The sequence below is a fragment of the Panthera uncia genome, unplaced genomic scaffold (genome assembly GCF_023721935.1).
Source record: "Panthera uncia isolate 11264 unplaced genomic scaffold, Puncia_PCG_1.0 HiC_scaffold_830, whole genome shotgun sequence".
NCBI lineage: Eukaryota > Metazoa > Chordata > Mammalia > Carnivora > Felidae > Panthera > Panthera uncia.
Window position 1 is genome coordinate 6,944 of NW_026060013.1, and position 18,718 is coordinate 25,661.

General features: G+C 38.2%; 1 protein-coding gene across 1 annotated transcript; it reads left to right on the forward strand.

The window, feature by feature from the left end:
• Window positions 1-688: 688 nt before the first annotated feature.
• LOC125918461 (60S ribosomal protein L10-like) lies at window positions 689-2,949 on the forward strand. The gene has a single exon (XM_049624456.1). The coding sequence runs from the start codon at window positions 1,283-1,285 to the stop codon at window positions 1,847-1,849; it is 567 nt and encodes a 188-aa protein (XP_049480413.1). The 5' UTR covers window positions 689-1,282; the 3' UTR covers window positions 1,850-2,949.
• Window positions 2,950-18,718: the final 15,769 nt, after the last annotated feature.

Consider the following 18,718-nt stretch of genomic DNA (forward strand, 5'->3'; position numbering starts at 1 on the left):
AGAAAATATCAGATTGAAGAACAGAGGAGGGAAGAAAGGATAAAAATTACACAAAATCACACAGAAGACACAGGAAAGTCCTAACATGCCCAGAATTGGTGTCCTAGAAAGAGAGAAGAGAAAGAATTAGGCAGAACCAATATTTAAAGAGGTAATAAGATAAAGAATTATACAAACCCCCTAATATAATAGTATCTAAATGAGTGAGCAATCACAAACAAAGGTTTTAGACTACATGAAAAAAAGTACATGACAGTAAATGTTGATTAAGAGACACACTTGAAATGCAACACAAAAAAACTAAAATAGATGAATGAAAAAAAATTTTAAGGCCAATATAACTATATTTTATATATTTCTCAGGGAAATTAGACTATAAGGCAAGACACTTTATTGGCAATAAACACAGGAAATTTTATTATGATAAAAGAGTTAATATTTCCAAAATATTATAGTTGTAAATTTGTTACACTTAATAATGAGTTTCAAAATATGTAAAGCAAAATAATGATGCAACTAAAAGGAAAATGGACAAATCCATTATCAGAGGGAGATTTTTTTTTTTTTTTTTTTTTTGGAGACAGAGAGAGACAGAGCATGAATGGGGGAGGGGCAGAGAGAAAGGGAGACACAGAATCTGAAACAGGCTCCAGGCCCTGAGCCATCAGCCCAGAGCCCGATGCGGGGCTCGAACTCAGGGACCGCAAGATCATGACCTGAGCTGAAGTCAGACGCTTAACCGACTGAGCCACCCAGGCGCTCCTATCATAGGGAGATTTTTAACAGATGTCTCTTAGTAACTGATACACCAAACAGACAAAAACTCAACATGGATACAGTAGATTTGAACAATGCAATAAATAAACTTGACCTTATTTACATACCTTATACTCAGCAAATGTAAAATTCATACCAAATGCCAAGCCAGTTAACCAAATGATGAATCTAAAAGAAACCTTAAAAAATATCAAAAAGTAAAATTATACAGAGCACATTTTCTGACAACATTGCAGTTAGGATAGAAATCAATAATGAAACAAGATAATATTAAAAATTTTATATTTGAAAAGTAATAAACTTTTAAGTAATTCAAACACTAAGAGAATGAATACAAATGAAAATTAGGAGATATTTTTCTTTGAATTATAGTGAAAGTTCAACGTATCAAAACTTTTAGAATACAGCTATAGACATACTTAAATGCTGTTATTAGGAGTAAACAGCTGAAAATAACCTCTTTTCCTTTGGCTTGCCACTGGGCCATGGGCCCAGTGGTATTGCCATGGGCCACCACCCACCCCGGTGTTACTGGTATTGTAAGAACAAGCGGTGTCCAAAGTCTTGTTTCTGCAGAGGTGTGCCTGATGCCAAGGTCCGCATCTTTGACCTTGGGCAGAAGAAGGCAGAAGTGGAGCAGTTCCCACTGTGTAGCCACACAGTGCCAGAGGAATACGAGCAGCTCTCCTCTGAAGCCCTGGAGGCTGTCCGTATGTGTGCTAACAAGTACATGGTGAAAAGCTGTGGCAAAGATGGTTTTTGCATCCAAATGTGGTTCCATCCCTTCCACGTCATCCTTATCAACAAGATGTTGTCCTGTGCTGGAGCTGACAGGCTCCAGACAGGTGTGTGGGGTGCCTTTGGAAAGCCCCAGGGCACAGTGGCCAGGGTCCACATTGGCCAAGTCATCATGTCCACCAGTACCAAGGTACAGAACAAGGAGCATATGATTGAGACGCTATGCAGGGCCAAGTTCAAGTTCCTTGGCTGCCCGAAGATTCACATTTCCAAGAAGTGGGGCTTTACTAAGTTTAATGTGAATGAATTTGAAGACATGATGGCTGAAAAGTAGCTTATCCCAGATAGCTATGGCTTTGGTCAAATACATCCCTAATTGTGGCCCCTTGGACAAATGGTAGGCTCTGCAGTCATGAGAACCTTGACACTGCCCGCTCCTTATTCACGCCCACAATAAACCCTGCTTCCTGTCAAAGAAAAAAAAAAGCTGAAAATAAATCATCCAAGTATCCATTTCCACTAGTTAAAAAAATTAGGCTGAGGCAACAGGCACATGAAAAGATGCTCAACGTCACACCTCATCAGGGAAATACAAATCAAAACCACACTCAGATATCACCTCACGCCAGTCAGAGTGGCTAAAATGAACCAAATAAGGAGACTATAGATGCTGGAGAGGATGTGGAGAAACGGGAACCTTCTTGCACTGTTGGTGGGAATACAAACTGGTGCAGCCACTCTGGAAAACAGTGTGGAGGTTCCTCAAAAAGTTAAAAATAGATCTACCCTATGACCCAGCAATAGCACTGCTAGGAATTTACCCGAGGGATACAGGAGTGCTGATGCATAGGGGCACTTGTACCCCAATGTTTATAGCAGCACTTTCAACAATAGCCAAATTATGGAAAGAGCCTAAATGTCCATCCACTGATGAATGGATAAAGAAGTTGTGGTTTAGGGGCTCCTGGGTGGCTCAGTCGGTTAAGCAACCGACTTCAGCTCAGGTCATGATCTCGCAGTTTGTGAGTTCAAGCCCTGCGTTGGGCTCTGTGCTGAGAGCTCAGAGCCTGGAGCCTGTTTCAGATTCTGTGTCTCCCCCTCTCTCTACCCCTCCCCTGCTCACGCTCTGTGTCTCTCTGTCTCTCAATAATAAATGAGTGTTAAAAAATTTTTTTTAAATAGTTGTGGTTTATATCTACAATGGAATACTACTTGGCAATGAGAAAGAATGAAATACAGCCTTTGTAGCAATGTGGATGGAACTGGAGAGTGTTATGCTAAGTGAAATAAGTCATACAGAGAAAGACAGATACCATATGTTTTCACTCTTATGTGGATCCTGAGAAACTTAACAGAAGACCATGGGGGAGGGGAAGGAAAAAAAAAGTTGGAGAGGAAGGGAGCCAAACCATAAGAAACTCTTAAAAACTGAGAATAAAATGGGGGTTAATGGGGGGTGGGAGGGAGGGGGAAGGGGGTGATGGGCATTGAGGAGAGCACCTGTTGGGATGAGCACTGGGTATTGTATGGAAACCAATTTGACAATAGATTTCATATTAAAAAATAATAAAAAAATAAACTTATTGTGGTAAACATAAAAAAAAATTAGGCCAAGGAGCAAAAAGAAACAAATAATAAAATTAAAAACATATATCAGTAAAATATAAAACAAATGTGCTAGAGAAAATAAATCTAATAATACATTTTAAAAGACTAATAAATTTCACAAATCCCTGGAAAGACAGATCAAGAAAAAAAGAAAGTGCACAAAATACCAATATCAAGAATGATTTTTTTATAACAAAGGGTCTTAACTATAGATCCCATTGTTAAGGAAATAAAAACAAAAGGATATCATATCAGTTTGGGGGTAATAATTTCAATGAAATGATTTAGAAAGCCATAACTTAGGGGTGCCTGGGTGGCTCAGTCAATTAAGTGTCCGACTTTGGCTCAGGTCATGATTTCATGGCTATGGGTTCAAGACCCACATCGGGCTCTGTGCTGATGGCTCTGACAGCTCGGAACCTGGAGCCTGCTTCAGATTCTGTCTCAGTCTCTCTCTGCCCCTCCCCCACTCGCACTCTGTCTCTTTCTCTCTGTCAAATATAAATAGATATTTTTTTAAAAAGCCATAATTTACCAAAACGGTTAAAGTGGCGCAAGAAGAAATATAAAATGCAAATAATTTAGTATCTACTAAATGAATTGAATCTGTAACTAAAACCCTATGAAAGAAATTTCCATGTCCATCAATTTTACTAATCAGTTCCTCCAAATATTTAGAAATAAACTTGACCTTACATATACTATTCCATAGCTCAGAAAAAGAGAAAAATTTTCCAAGTTATTTGTTGAGGTCATCATAATTTTGATAGCAAATACTGGTAAGAACATTACAATAAATACCTAAGAGAGACTAACTTTCATTTATATAGACACAAAGCCTATACAAAATATTAGCAAAGCAAATCCAGTGATATAAAAAAAATGATAATATATTACGGTCAGGTGAGAATTATTCCAGGAAGGCAAGATAGTGTAACATGAAAAATCAATGAATGCAATTTACCACATAAACCAAATAAAGGAGAACAATCATATGATCATCTCAAATAGAGACCAAAACACATCTCTGAATAAAATTCAACATCCATCCATGATTTAAAAAAGAAAAATGACAAACTAAGAATAGAAGGATATTTACAAAATCCTATAGCAAACATCATATGTCACTGAGAAACAATGAAAGCTGTCCTCTTGATATTAGATGTTCGGTTCAACATAGTATCCTCACCCAGTGTGATGAGGCAAAACAGTCAATAAAAGGTATAAATATTGGAGGGGTGCCTGGCTGGTTCAGTTTGGTATGTAGAGTGTGTGACTCTTGATCTTGGGGTTGTAAATTCAAGTCCCACATTGGGTATAGAGACTACTTTTAAAAAAATAAAATATTTTTTAAAAATGGTGTAAGTATTAGAAAGAAAGAAATAAAACTGTCTTTATTTGCCAGTGGAATAATTTTATACATAAAACTTCCAAAGACTACAGACAGACTAATAGAATAAATTTATTAATTTAGCAAAACAGTTACACGTTAATTTGCAAAAAAATCGATCATATGTCACGATTGCAACACACAAGCAGAGAATGCAATTTTTAAAATAATACCTTTTTTTCTTTCTTTCTTTCTTTCTTTCTTTCTTTCTTTCTTTCTTTCCTTATTTATTTATTTTTAGAGAGAGAGAGTGTTCAAGCATGGGAAAGGAACAAAGGGAACAAAGGGAGAGAGAGAGAGAGAGAGAGAGAGAGAGAGAGAGAGAATCTTAAGCAGGCTCCATGCTCAGCACAGAGCCCAATGCAGGGCTCAATCCCATGACCCTGGGATCATGACCTGAGCTGAAACCAAGAACTGGGCACTCAACTGTCTGAGCCACTAAAGTGCCCCTAAAATAATACCATTTAAATTAGGATCAAAGAATATTAAAATAAATCTAACAGAATATTAGAAGATCTTCTATGTAGGATACTGTATAACATTGAGAGAAATTTTAAAAAGACCTCAGTGAATGGAAGACTATATATTACTTTCAGATAAAAAGATTCAGTATCGTGAGGATGTCTGTTCTCCTCTAAGCTACCTATATTCAATGCATTTCTTTTTTTGTTTTCATTTTAATTCCAGTGTAATTGATGTACAATGTCATATCAGTTTCAATTGTCCCATTTAGTGATTCAGTAGTTCCATATATTGCTCAGTGCTCATCAGAGTAAGTGCACTCTTAATCCCCTTCACCAATTTTACCCATTCCCCCACCCACCTCCCTCCTGGTAACTATCTGTTCCCTACAGTTAAGAGTATGTTTTTTGGTTTGTCTCTATTAAATCCACTTCTAATCAAAATTTGAACAAGTGTTTTCTGTGGAAATTGACAAGATGATTTGAATGTGTATATGATAATGTAAAGAGTCTAAAATGTCAAAAACAATGATAAAAAGGGACATATTTGAAAGATTTAAAATGTCAGGTATCAAGAAGGGCACTTGCATGGTTCAGTGGGTTAAACATCTGATTCTTGATTTCAGCTCAGGTAATGATCTCGTGGTTCATAAGACCAAGCCCCACATTGAGCCGTGTGTCTGAGCTCTGCACTGACAGCCTGGAGTCTGCTTGGGATTCTCTCTCTCCCTCTTTCTGTCCCTCCCCTCATGCATACAGGTTCTCTCTCTCAAAATAAATAAATAAGCATTAAAAATAATAATAATTTAAAATACTGGGTATCAAGATTTATTTTAAATCTAAAATAATTTGGACAATATAGTATTAGCAGAATAATGTACAAATAGACTAATGGAAGAGTATACAGTCCACAAACTAATTCACACATGTATGGACACTTAATTACAAAAAAGGTGGTAATATAGAACAGAAGGAAATAATGATCTTTCAATAAATGGGGCTGGGTCAGCTGGACATTCAAATGAAAGAAAAAATGAATCTTGACTCCTTACCTCACACTATACATAAAAATCAGTTCCAGATAGAAAGTTGATCTAAATGTGAAAGGTAAGATAATAAGATTTCTGAAGATAACAAAGAAAAGTATCTTTATGACCTTGGGATATAGAAAGAATTTTTTTTCTTAGAATACAAAAATCAATAATCACTAAAGAGATACTGATAAGATGAACTACACTGAAATAAGATTTTTATGCCCAGCAAAGACATCATCAAGACAGTAAAAGGGCAAATCATGGAGTGGGAACAGATTTTTGTAGTTCATAAACTGACAAAGGACTCACATCAACTAAGTACCAATAAGAAAAAGATAATAACATGAAGTTTACGTATACAAAATATATGAATAGACAATTTGCAAAAGATTTCCCAATAAACACATATTAGTGATTTGGGAACTGCAAACAAAAACTGCAGTGGAATACCACTAACTGTACATCAGATAGCTAAAATTTAAATGGAATTTAATACCTCACAATTAAAATTTAAAATTTGAATAGAGTTTAATGCCTCAGAATATCAAGTGTTGCAGAGGATATGGAGTAAATAGAATTTTCATACACTGCTAGAGGGAGTGGAAAAGTGGCACACTAAAGCTGTGTTTTTACAGCTGAATATCCAAATGACCATGAACCAGCAATTGCATTCCTAGATATTTAACCAACAGAAAATGCATACGCATGCGTACCAAAAAAAGTTACAGTTCATAACAGCAGTATGTATAACAGTCCAAATCTGAAACATCCCAGAGGTCAATAAAAAAAATAAAATATATTACAAAAATGACAGTGTGGAATGTATAGAATTGCTCTTACCATGAAAATGAATGAAGTAATTCTACATGCGAAAACTTGGATGGATTTTGCAAACATTGTATTAATATAAAGAAGTCAGCTGCAAAAGAAGGCATTGAGTGATTACATTTATATAAAATTTAAATATTGGCAAAACTGATGTAGGATAAGTCACAAGTAGAAGTGATGACTGGAAGGAGGACTTCTGTGGTATCTCTTGATCTGGGCAGTAGTCAAATGTGCTTGCTTTGTGGTAATTTATCTGGTTTTACCCTTATAATTTGTGCACTTTTCTGTCTCTAGATTATGCTGAAACAATAAAATTTTATTTTTAAAAATGACCCATACTGGAAATGCAGTGCTGTAAGTTATTTGCCACTAATTATTTTCACAGTTCTTTTGTTTCCAAATAAGACTTCAGGCAATGTTCTCTTTTCTCCTTAAGGCTTCAGATGGAATGTTCTCCTTTTCTGAATCACTTGCATACTACTGCTCCTTTTCCTGGGTTTGATGCTAACACATCCTCTTCCTCATTTTGAAATATGTTTGGCCAGTGCTTCATCCCCAGTGAAATACGTGCCTGAACAATTAGCTCCAAATCCATTTTTAGAGCTCATTTGGAACAAATTTGCATATGGCATTTGTGAGCTTCCTGCTCTTACCTATTAAATCAATATGCAAAGTAAACTCTGTTTGAACTCTGCTGTAGATCTTCAAAATTATCTTAAGAACATAAAAGGAACGATTTCCAATATTGGGACCCTATATAAAAATGAGGCTGGTGATGATGGCATGTCAAATATTTAAAGAGCAGGGGAGGGATCTGTGAAGCTCAGAATCTCAGTGTTTGAAGATACACACTGTTACTGGAAACACCCTTCCAAGTAGTCATCCAGTCTCTGCCTGCTCATCTTGTGACAGTGCTGACATTTAAAGTGATTCATTGCTTACAAGCTGAAATGTCTTACCATACTATCTACCCACATCTTCAGTTCCCCACTTATAGCCACCGAGGAAAAGCTTTACCCTTTTCTGCACAATAGCTCTGCAAGTACCAGGTGACATTTGCTTTGTCCAGTTTGTGTCTCGTCTTCTCCATGCCTGGGGCTGCGATCTGTTAACAGAATACTCATGTGGAGTAGCTTTGAGTTCCTCCACCCTCCTTGCCTCTCTGCTTTCAATACCCTTCAGTTTATTTAACTGCTTTCTTAGGGGTTCATCCAGGACTGCACCAAACGCCTTCAGTGGGCTCAGACCTGTGAAAGGATATCTCTTTATGTGCTACTTTTTTTTCAGAACTGCCTCCACATCTCTTACCATCCTGTGCTTTTGAAGCCAAGAGAAGACCTTTGCACTGATCTTTACTAAATTTTATTTTGCTCCAAGGTTTTTCAAAACTTTTTAGATCCTAAATCTCACTACTACATCTTTATTCAAGATGTCTAACAGAACAGAACTGAAGTTCAAGGTCTCTACCTATCCAAAAATTTCCATTTGAGCACCAGTCTATTCATGAGTGTCCTTCAAGAAAAGTTATTCTCCAAATCATACAGCTTGTGTTTCCAGAATGTCAATATTGCCAACAGCAACCTTGCCAAATGCCTGGATGAAAAAGCCACATACCTATGTCTAATGAATATTGTTCATCTTCATTCTGGTAACCTGTGCAAGATATCGCTGTCACAACTTAACTTTCCAGTGACATGAATTAGAATGTGGACTCTGCATTCACAGTAGAATGCAAAGATTTGGAAGTTAATCTGCATTCAAGTTCCTCTCTTTTATCTAGTAAATTAGGTATCCTTAGACCACATAGACTCACTCAGGCTTATTTTATTAATTAGGACAATGGGATAATGCCCATGCCCCTACTGCAGAATTTTTTAAATGTTGCTTGTTTTATGATTTGTGTGACCTTTGTCTAAACCAGTAAATTCTCTTCAAGAGAATTTCAAACTGCATATATACAGTGTTCTGAAACAGAGACCATCAAACATCTTCATCAGTGCAGAGGCCCAAGGTTTTCACCATTTAATGCATCCACACACTATATTTAGTTATTAAAAAAAATTATCCCCTGTAATGAAATGTCATTACAAGGGGTGACGATTACCACAGTGATGATGACAATGACGATGATGATAATGATGATGATGTGCTGATATACAAATGGGGCTATACCCAGGACACCCTGAAGTCCACACCCTAATGCTTCTATTGTTAGAATAACTGATGTCACTCACTTGGCTTCCCCCAGAGCATGAGGTGTCCTATTTATATGCATGTCAGGATCTTATAAGGCATTTTAGGGTGTTGCTAGGGTTGACAAATGAATTTTATGGGCGAACATGAACGCACCACAAATCTGTACTTCCTGTCAACAAAAGACTAGATTCCAGGCCAATGTAATTCTCAGGAAACAAGTTTTACAGTACTATCTTTATTTTTTTTTTTTGAAAGTTTATTTATTTTGAGAGAGACAGAGAATGCAAAAGTAATGGATGGGCAGAGAGAGAGGGAGAGAGAGAGAGAGAGAGAGAGAGAGAGAGAGATTGAGAGAGATTGAGAATCCCAAGCAGATTCTGCACTGTCAGCATGGAGCCCAATGAGGGTCTGGAACTCACGAACTATGAGATCATGACCTGAGCTGAAGTCAGATGTTAACTGACTGAGCCTCAGGTGCTCCTACAGTACTATTTTTAAAGCAGAGCTTGTTTTTCTAGAAGCAGAATAGGAGCCCCTACACTTAGGGAGACTAAACTCCCATAGAGAAGAAAATCTAATGGTATTATAACTTAGGAAGTGTTACAACATGGGGGAAGAATTCCAATTTCCAATGTATTTATTCACCAATAATTTACACCCACCCACACACACACACACACACACACACACCCCAAATAGATCTAATAACTGAATCACCAGGCAAAAACTTTTATTCCAGGCTAAGCCAGGCCAGCACGCAATTATAAGCTTCAAACATCCCAATCCTGTTCACAGAAATAGTCTTAGACATTTTCTCTTGACCTTTACCTTAATTTCTTTGCTTAGCTTCCATTTATTTTTTAATAATTTTTTAAATATTTATTTATTTTTGAGAAAGAGACAAAGTGTGAACGGGGGAGGGGCAGAGAGAGAGGGAGACCCAGAATCTGAAGCATGCTCCAGGTTCTGGGCTGTCAGCACAGAGCCCAGTACAGGGCTCAAACTCACGGACCACAAGATCATGACCTGAGCCAAAGTCAGAGGCTTAACTGACAGAGCTACCCAGGTGCCCCGCATACCTTCCATTTCTACATCCATCTAGCTCTTGACTGCTTTGCTTTGGACCTTATGCTTGCTATTTGTAGTTGAGGGTGGATTTGACTTCTTAGTTCCGGATAGCCTACCTACCTGATGGAGCTCTAGCCTGGAACTCATCATCAGTGATGGTTTCCTTGTTTACTTAACACTCCACAAGTGAGAGGTACAGAGAATTCTCCTAAGAATGGCTAGCTCTTGCCAGAGAAACTTAAGAGACAGTTATAGTGGGCCTTTAGCTGCCCCCAAATTTTTGTTGTCATTAAAAAAAATTTTCATTCCATGTTTTCCTGTATTTTCAACACTTGTGTTTTCGTGTTCTATTTTTGTTACTGCATCTCTATGGTGCATTTATTCTTGCAGGACGAATTTATTAATTTATTCAGCAATCATCTATTGTACCATTGTACTTATGTATTTAGCAGCATAGCTCCAGAGACTATTAGTTTGATTCCACCTTTGCTGGGGAACTTGTCCACTGCTTGTGCAACACTGTAGGTCTCATCACACTGGCCAGCACTCTGCTAGGCGGTACCTCTTTGTCTTTAAATTCCTTTGCCTTGGTACACAAGTCTTCCTATTCACACACTATCTCTCATTTGCTAACATTCCCAACTTGTAAATAAAAACCTTAATTTATCTACTATAATAAAGCCATATTTGAGCCAATATTTATGTTTTGTTTATAGTTCATCAGAAGATGAAATCTATGAAAGTAGGGATTATGGTTTATCTACAATGACTGACCAACACTTAGCCCAATAGCACAAAACACATTGTATATGCTCAATAAATGTTTGCTTAGCAGGTAGATTGATGGATGGTTGGATTGATGGATGGATGGATGGATGGATGGATGCTTAGTATGTTCCAGGCTAATGTTAAGAATTTTTCATAGGGGCTTCTGGGTGGCTCAGTCGGTTAAGCATCTGACTCATGATCTCAGCTGAGGTCATGATCTCATGGTTCGTGAGTTCGAGCCCTGCATCAGGTTCTGCACTGACAGTGAGGAGCCCGCTTGGGATTCTCTCTCCCCTCTCTCTCTGCCCCTATGCTGCTCATACTCTCTCATTCTCTCTCTCTGTTTCTCTCTCTCTCTCTCTCTCTTTCTCTCTTGAAATAAAAAAATAAACTTAAAAAGAATTTCATATAAAATAATTCCTGGAGATGTATTGTACAGCATAGGGAAAATAGTTAATATTGTATTGTATATTTGAAAGTTGCTAGTAGAGTAAATCTTAGAAGTTATCACAAGGAAAAAAAACTCATAACTATGTGTTTGATGGATATTAACTAGAATTATTGTGGTGATAATTTCACTACATATGCAAATATTAAATCATTATATTGTAGACCTGAAACTAACATAATGGTATGTGTCAGTTGTATCTCAATTAAATAAATAAATAAGAATTTCATAATTTTTAAAATATTATCCCCTCAGCAATTTTTAGGGGTAGGAATCGTTAGTCTCATTTTATAGCTGGGAAGGAAAACTCAGAAATATTATGGTAGCTTTCCCAAGGCTATTGTTAAAAAATACTGTCATTACTTGGTATTCTGGTATTCTTGGTATTCTGTTAGAGTTGCATTAATGATTATGATTAATAAACCTGTTAGCTAGCATCTTTTGAACACTTATGCCTTCAATAAGTATTTTCCTCACATTATGTTATATAGTCCTCAGGCAACCCTGTAAGATAGGGCCATTATTATGTCCATTATATTTAGTCTTTACTGTCACACCCAAAGTGTCCTATACATGCCTGACAATTTAAATGAGAGGTGTGAGGGGCGCCTGGGTGGCTTAATTGGGGAAGTGTCCAACTCTTGATGTCAGCTCAGGTCATGATCTCACAGTCTTGAGATGAAGCCCCGTGTCGGGCTCTGCACTGTACGTGGAGCCTGCTTAAGATTCTCTCTCTTCTCCCTCTGCCCCTCTCCTCCCCACTTGTAAGCTCTCTCTCCCCTTCTCTTTCTTAAAAATGAAAGTAAAAAATAAAAGTAAATGAGAAGTGTGAAATACTATCTTTTCACTTATTCACACTTCTCTCTCCATGGCCAACTGAGGAAGTGGAGCCTACAAAGAACCTCTGCTTCTGCTTTCCTGAAAACAGTGTTACCCAACATAAATAAAATCAGTAAGTATCTACAGTTGCTCTTCCAGTTCCTCATTACTAGAAAGACAGTGATCCAGATAGCTAAATTGTCATAACTAAATTAATCTGAATTTATCTCCCATTAATGATAGGCATTAGGATAGGACCTCAAGGTTTGGACATGCTATGATAATATTAAACATATATATTAAATATATAAATATAAATATAAATATAAATGTAAAACTATATATTTATTTTCTCTTACATGTCACCCAGGCAATTAAATAGCCAGCTAAAGGGGGTGTTTTTATCAGAGAACCCAACTATAAATTGGGTTCATCTAACATCATCATTCCTGACTTTACTTATTTTTTATTTTTAAATTTTTTATTGAGGCATAATTGACACATAACATTATATTAGTTTCAGGTGTACAGCGTAATGATTTGCTATTTGTATGTATTGTGAAATGATCACCATAATAGGTCTCGTAAACATCCCTCCCCATACACAGTTACAGATTTTTTTCTTGTGAGGAGGAGTTTGAAAATTTACTCTTTTACAACTTTCAAACATGCAATACAGTATTATCAACTATAGTCACTCTTTATCCTTACATTGGCTCTCCTAATAAGTCTGATATCTCTTGCAGGGTTTCTTCACATTTAAAAAAATCTTAGTTCTCTTTTCCTTTCCTCCTGAACAATTGTGGGATCCCTATCCTTCAGGTTGTTTATTCTTCTTTTTCATCTGATCTGCGCGATTACCAAAGCTTTGTAATGCATTCTTCATCTTATTCGTTGAGTTCTTCAGTTCCAGAATTTCTGTTGTTGTTGTTGTTTTTTTAATATAATTTCAATCTGTTTGGTAAAGTAGTCCTTCTGTTCATTAATTTTATTCCTGGGTTTATTGAATTGCCTGAGTTCTCTGTAGTTCATTGAATTTCTTCATAACAGCTATTTGGAAATTTTTGGTTTTGTTTTTTGCTTTAAAATTTCATTAACTGAGCATAGTTGACATACTATGCTACATTAGTTTCAAATGCACTGCGCAGTGATTCAACATCTTTGTAAATTATGCTATGCTCACAAGTGTAGCTACCATCTGGCACCATACGATGCTATTGGAAATATTGACTGTATTCCCTATGCTGTGCCTATTTATTCCATAACTGGAAGCCTGTATCTTGCATTCCTCTTCACCTATTTTGCCCATCCCCACCCCCCCTCTCCTCTGGCAACCATCAGTTTGTTCTCCATAACAGCTATTTTGAATTCTTTATTGGTTATATTGCAGTAGTCCGTGTCTTGAGTTGAGTTCCTGGACAATTATCATTTTCCTTTTGTGATACCATATTGCTGTGATTTGTCATAGCGTTGGATGAAATGTGCCTGTGCTGTCACATTTAAAGCAGGAAACTCCTTTCTTATTTATGGAAGGCTTCATTTTCTTGGATTCTAACAGCTTAACAAGTGGTCAATTAGAAGCCTTTCTTTTCATTTCCAGAAGGTGGTGCTATAACACAAGTTTTTGGTTTCTCTTCTCAGGCTGACCACACCGCACACTGTGATCACTTTCCACCTCCTCTGCTGGGAGAGGTAGCTGCTCCCAGCTGCCACGCTGCCACCAGCACAATCCCAAGGCCCGGCAGCGTGAGCTCTTGGGAGTGGGGCTGCCTCACCCATTCCTCCCTTTTCTCTGACTACAGAATTGTCTCTATCTAACTCCAAAGGCTTGCCAAGTTCTCCCATCAGATGGGCTTGTCCCTCCACAAATTCCCTATTTCCCATGAGTGCCCAATTGTGTATTCTCCAGGTTACTTTTTCCCCCCGATAGAAGCAGGTGAGGGTGGGCCACGCTCATGACTCCCGTGGATACACAGCATCATCTGTGTATCTCCACCCACTTTTGATGCACATGTGGGTGGATGTCCCAGGTGTCCTGGCATACTGTGCAGAGGCACTTTTGCTTGGTTCTGGATGCCCCGTTACTTGTAATCAAAGGGGAGGGAAAAAAGGAACGACTCACACTGCCATGATACAGACCTCACTCTCCTCCAGAACTTTCCTTTAAAGAGCAATAGCCCTAGGATAACTAATTTTTCTTGGTATGCCCAGAACTTTCGCAGTTTAGCATGAAAATCCCACATTCCAGAAAACTCCTCAGGACTCAGAAAGCAGGGATGTTGAGTTACTCTGCATGTCCCTTCAGAACAGGCCTCTAGGATCTGATAACAGCTCCACACAAAATGGGAGCTCCACTGAAAACCTGTCAATCCACAACTCTCCTTCGTAGATAAATCACATTTCTTTTCTGTTTATTAAATAGTCCACCTTCTTTGAAAATACAAATCTAAGTGGTATATCTTGGTCCTGCTTGGCCTCTATCCAGATGGTAATGCTGCTGAATGGGCGGCTGCTCTCCAGCTTGGGTAGGACTTATGAAAAATGATGCCCATTACATCAGGGTTCTTCCTGTAGCCCAAGGCACACCTCCTCAGTGGCACAGACTGGTCTGCAACCAGCCAATGCTGCATCACAACTATGTAGACATACAGAGAATTAAACCTCCTATAGCTATGGTGCCAATGGACTGGGATATTGGTGGGTACACCCCATAACATGGCCAGTGTCTTTGGTGGTCACACGCTAGTGACCCCAGCAGGCATTAGGATCTTCCCTGGATGGGCTCACAACAAAGTCTACTTTAGTTTGAGTGTTGTCCACACTGATGCGCTCATTCATATTTTGTAGCACATTATTCTCCAGCACTCTTGTGCCCTCATTTGAATGAGCACTTCAGGAAGCTTGTGTCCTGTTATGGGATGCTTTAGTTCCAGGTTAGCAAACTTTTTCTGTAAATGGACACATAATACATATTTTAGGCTTTTGCAAGCTCTATGAGCTCTGCCACAACCAGTCAAATCAGCTGTTAGGAGTCAAAAGCAGTCATAGACAATACACAGATGGCTGTGTTCCAATAATACTTTATTTAAAAAACAGACAGCAGGCTAGATTTGGCCTATGGGATGTAGTTTGTGAACTTATGCTGTTAACAACAACAACAACTGTAGTTAGCTACATAGTTCTAGAGCAAACAAGTGTTGAAGCAGTTCTGGAGAGTGTAAATATATGATCCAGTTTTATACATGTTCAGACTGCTAAAGATTTCAAATCATTGGAATCTTGATCCGGTTGTTAAACTCTTTAGGCAACCTCAGACATTTCAGTAAAGCACTGACATTCTGACTTCTTGACCAGGAAGATTGTGGGAGAGTAGGTACAGATATTCTGAAATTCACCAGATTGAAAAAAATGTTTTTCCCTGCACTGTCTTTGAGTATATAAACTGGACAGAGCCTCTAATTTAAATGTTTTTTCCAGAATAAACATCTTATTTGAATGCTGGTCAGAGAGAGAGAGAATCCCAAGCAAGCTACACACCCAATGCGGGTACGGGGGACAGAGGCAATGGGGGGCTGGATCCCAGGACCATGAGATCATGACCTGAGCCGAAACCAACAGATGCTCAACCGACTAAGCCACCCAGGCACCCCAAATTTCTCTTTTAACTCAAAGACTCTCATCTATTCAACTGGTACATAGTGGGCTTCATAATTGTTCTCTTGCTAGCCACAGTGCATAAAAATCTCCCACACTCCTCAGGAATTTGCCTGAGTAACTGCAGATTGCCTGGAAGTATGAATGCCTATAGCTAGTTATAATCTTGAAGGGCACTTTGTTCTGAAATGAATTTTAAGCTGTATGCTTACTCATTTAAAATTTTAGGGTCTCGTTAAGCCAGTCAACAATTCCTGCCTTAACTGAATCATTACAAACAAAATGATCTCATAAAAACTTATACTTTTAGAGATTTTTGAAACCTATTGCCTGATCAATTTCCCATCTCTTTCCTCAAAATATCCCCAAATAAAGTGACCCCTTTTTTTGGCTACTCAAAGCTCCCTGGAGTAGTAAAATCTATTTTAAAACTGTCTGTGCCATAGTCATTTTAGAAAACTTTGCCATAATAAAAAAAATCACCTTTATTCACATAAGCAAAGTCTGGGGAGAAAGCACATATTTATCACATCAGAGAAAGTTCTTTCAGATAATACCTATCTTGGGGACACAGGTTCAGACAAGTCTCTAACTTGGCTGTTTTGGCAGGAAGCTCACTGGGGACACACACTCCAACTGGCTCCGCTTTAATGATCTTACATAACACTCTCATAACCTCTGCAGAGGCATCACTAGGGTATGAAATTGTGGCAAACCACTCTATGAGTTTTTCATGGTATAAACAGTCCAGAGTTGCTATCATAAAATTAGCAATTTCTCTAATAAAACACAACATTTGCAACTTATATCCACTGAGTTTCCAGCCCTGGCAGCGATGTTGCTTTTGTTTCCCCTCCTCAATAGGTACCAGGTACAGGAAGGCTATTCTGAGTTCCAGATTATATAGATTATATTTACAGTCATCCATCAGAAGATATTTAGAAATAGTTCAACTCATATCAGGAAGCCTTGCACATCCATCCCACACAGTGCCTCACTGATCTTAGAAAAGCATTTTGAGCAGTGGATGGTGGAGGTTGATGGTCCCTTCACATTGGCAGACAGATTCATACCCCCATTCTCTTAGACATGAAACCTTAACATAGAGAAGGAAACAACATGAAATAAAATGAATTCCTATGAAATACACAGCTAACCTTATTAGTACTAAAATGCACCTCGACTGGGGTCTCAAACCCCTCCTGTATCCACCCTCCCAAACACAAAGTGAACATTAGCTTTGCTGATGGTAGCAATGTCCCACATAACAATTTTTTTGCATAAAGTCAGAGCCATCCTCTGCAAAACATGTCAGCCTACTCTTCTCTGCAATGACTTCTGGGAGACTCCTCTTTCAGTCTCTTAAACCACAAATTCATGTATCACTCATATCAACTTCACAATTTAATTTATCTACTATCTTCTTTTTAATTTTCAGGCACTCTGTCTTGATTTATAACAGCAATGAATCTTCTTTTGTTAATGTGTTTCGTTGTTTCTCCCCCATTAACTCTGCTTCCTTGTGTATTTCTTGTGTTTTCATATCAGTGCCTCCATTTCATGTTATTAGTTTTCTTGATATTTTTGAAGATTTGAAACTCTATGTTCCTATTTTGAGTTGAGGGTTTAGACTTAAAGCTCTGTTGATTAGGAGTCTGTTTCATTCCCAGAGGAGCATTCTTGTGTCCCTGCTGTGACTCGAAGTCCTGGCTGTGGGACTAGTAGTATTTGTTTAGAGGGGTGTCTGGAGATGATGCTGGGCAGAGTGTGCAGAAGGCTAAGGGAGTAGAGTAGGGTTCCTCATTTCTCCTTCAACCACATGCTTCTCTGGGGGTCTCTGTATGAGAACTGTCTCTGCAGAAACTCATGCCTTGGCTTCTATCTATGGGAAAAGCCTGGTATCTACTGCTCCTTTTTCATTTTTAATTCCTGGCTATTACCCAAAGGTGCAGCTTTATCTCTGCCTCTGCTCTGCCTCTTGGTCCAGCCCACAGTATCCCTGGGGCTCCCCCCCAGTGGGCACTGTGAGCAGAGAAGGAGTGGGCCCCAACCAGCCCAGCTGTTTTGAAGGAAGACCTTTAATGAACTACTCTGCTGGCTGTCTTACCTGCATTTGTGGACTCTGACTTTAAAATTTCTCTTTGGAGAGGAAGGGATTCCATCTGAGACATTTGTCTCTAACCTGTATTTTGGGTTATTCTTTTAGTTCTGATTCCTTTGTAATTGCAATGCCTTAAGACTTCTGCTTCACTGATAGCAGACTTTCATATTCTTCCATCACTGTTAGGAATTATTTATTTTAAAATACATTTTTCACATCCGTCAATGGAACTTGAAACAGAAGAGGAGATAGATGCAAATGCTGCATCCTTCGACTTACAGCAGATGTTCCAAGAGGTTATTTAACCTTGTTAACAAAAGGCAAATCTTGGTAAAGATATATGGGTTTGCTTCTCTCTCTCTCTCTCTCTCTGTCTCTGTGTGTATAAGCATGCATGTGTACACACACACACACACATATATATATACAGATATATTTTTTCCAAACCTTAAAATAATCTTTTAAAGTATTATGGTCATCACTTTTATGGATGAAGAAATTCAGTGAAAGCTTAAGAACTTTTGATTAACTTGATCTAATTTCAAATAAGTAGGAAACTTGTACTACACTTGACCTAGTACATCCTTTTGTCTATTTTTATCTATTTTAAGGTGATTTGCCACCACTTGCTGCTGTCAGTGGTGCCTAGTGGTAGCTGGCATATACAGTAGGCACTCAATGCATCTTTACTGAATTCAGTTGACATGAAAGAACCAGGATTCTATACCCAGTGCGTCGAATTTCAGAACTTACATTGTTTTTACCACACTCTATCATCGGAGCTAACATTGCTCTAATTCTTCAGAGTTAAGACGCTACTCTCTCCTT

Excerpts from the sequence above, each read along its gene's own strand:
- LOC125918461 (XM_049624456.1), top strand. The coding sequence starts at position 1,283 with ATGGGCCACCACCCACCCCGGTGTTACTGGTATTGTAAGAACAAGCGG.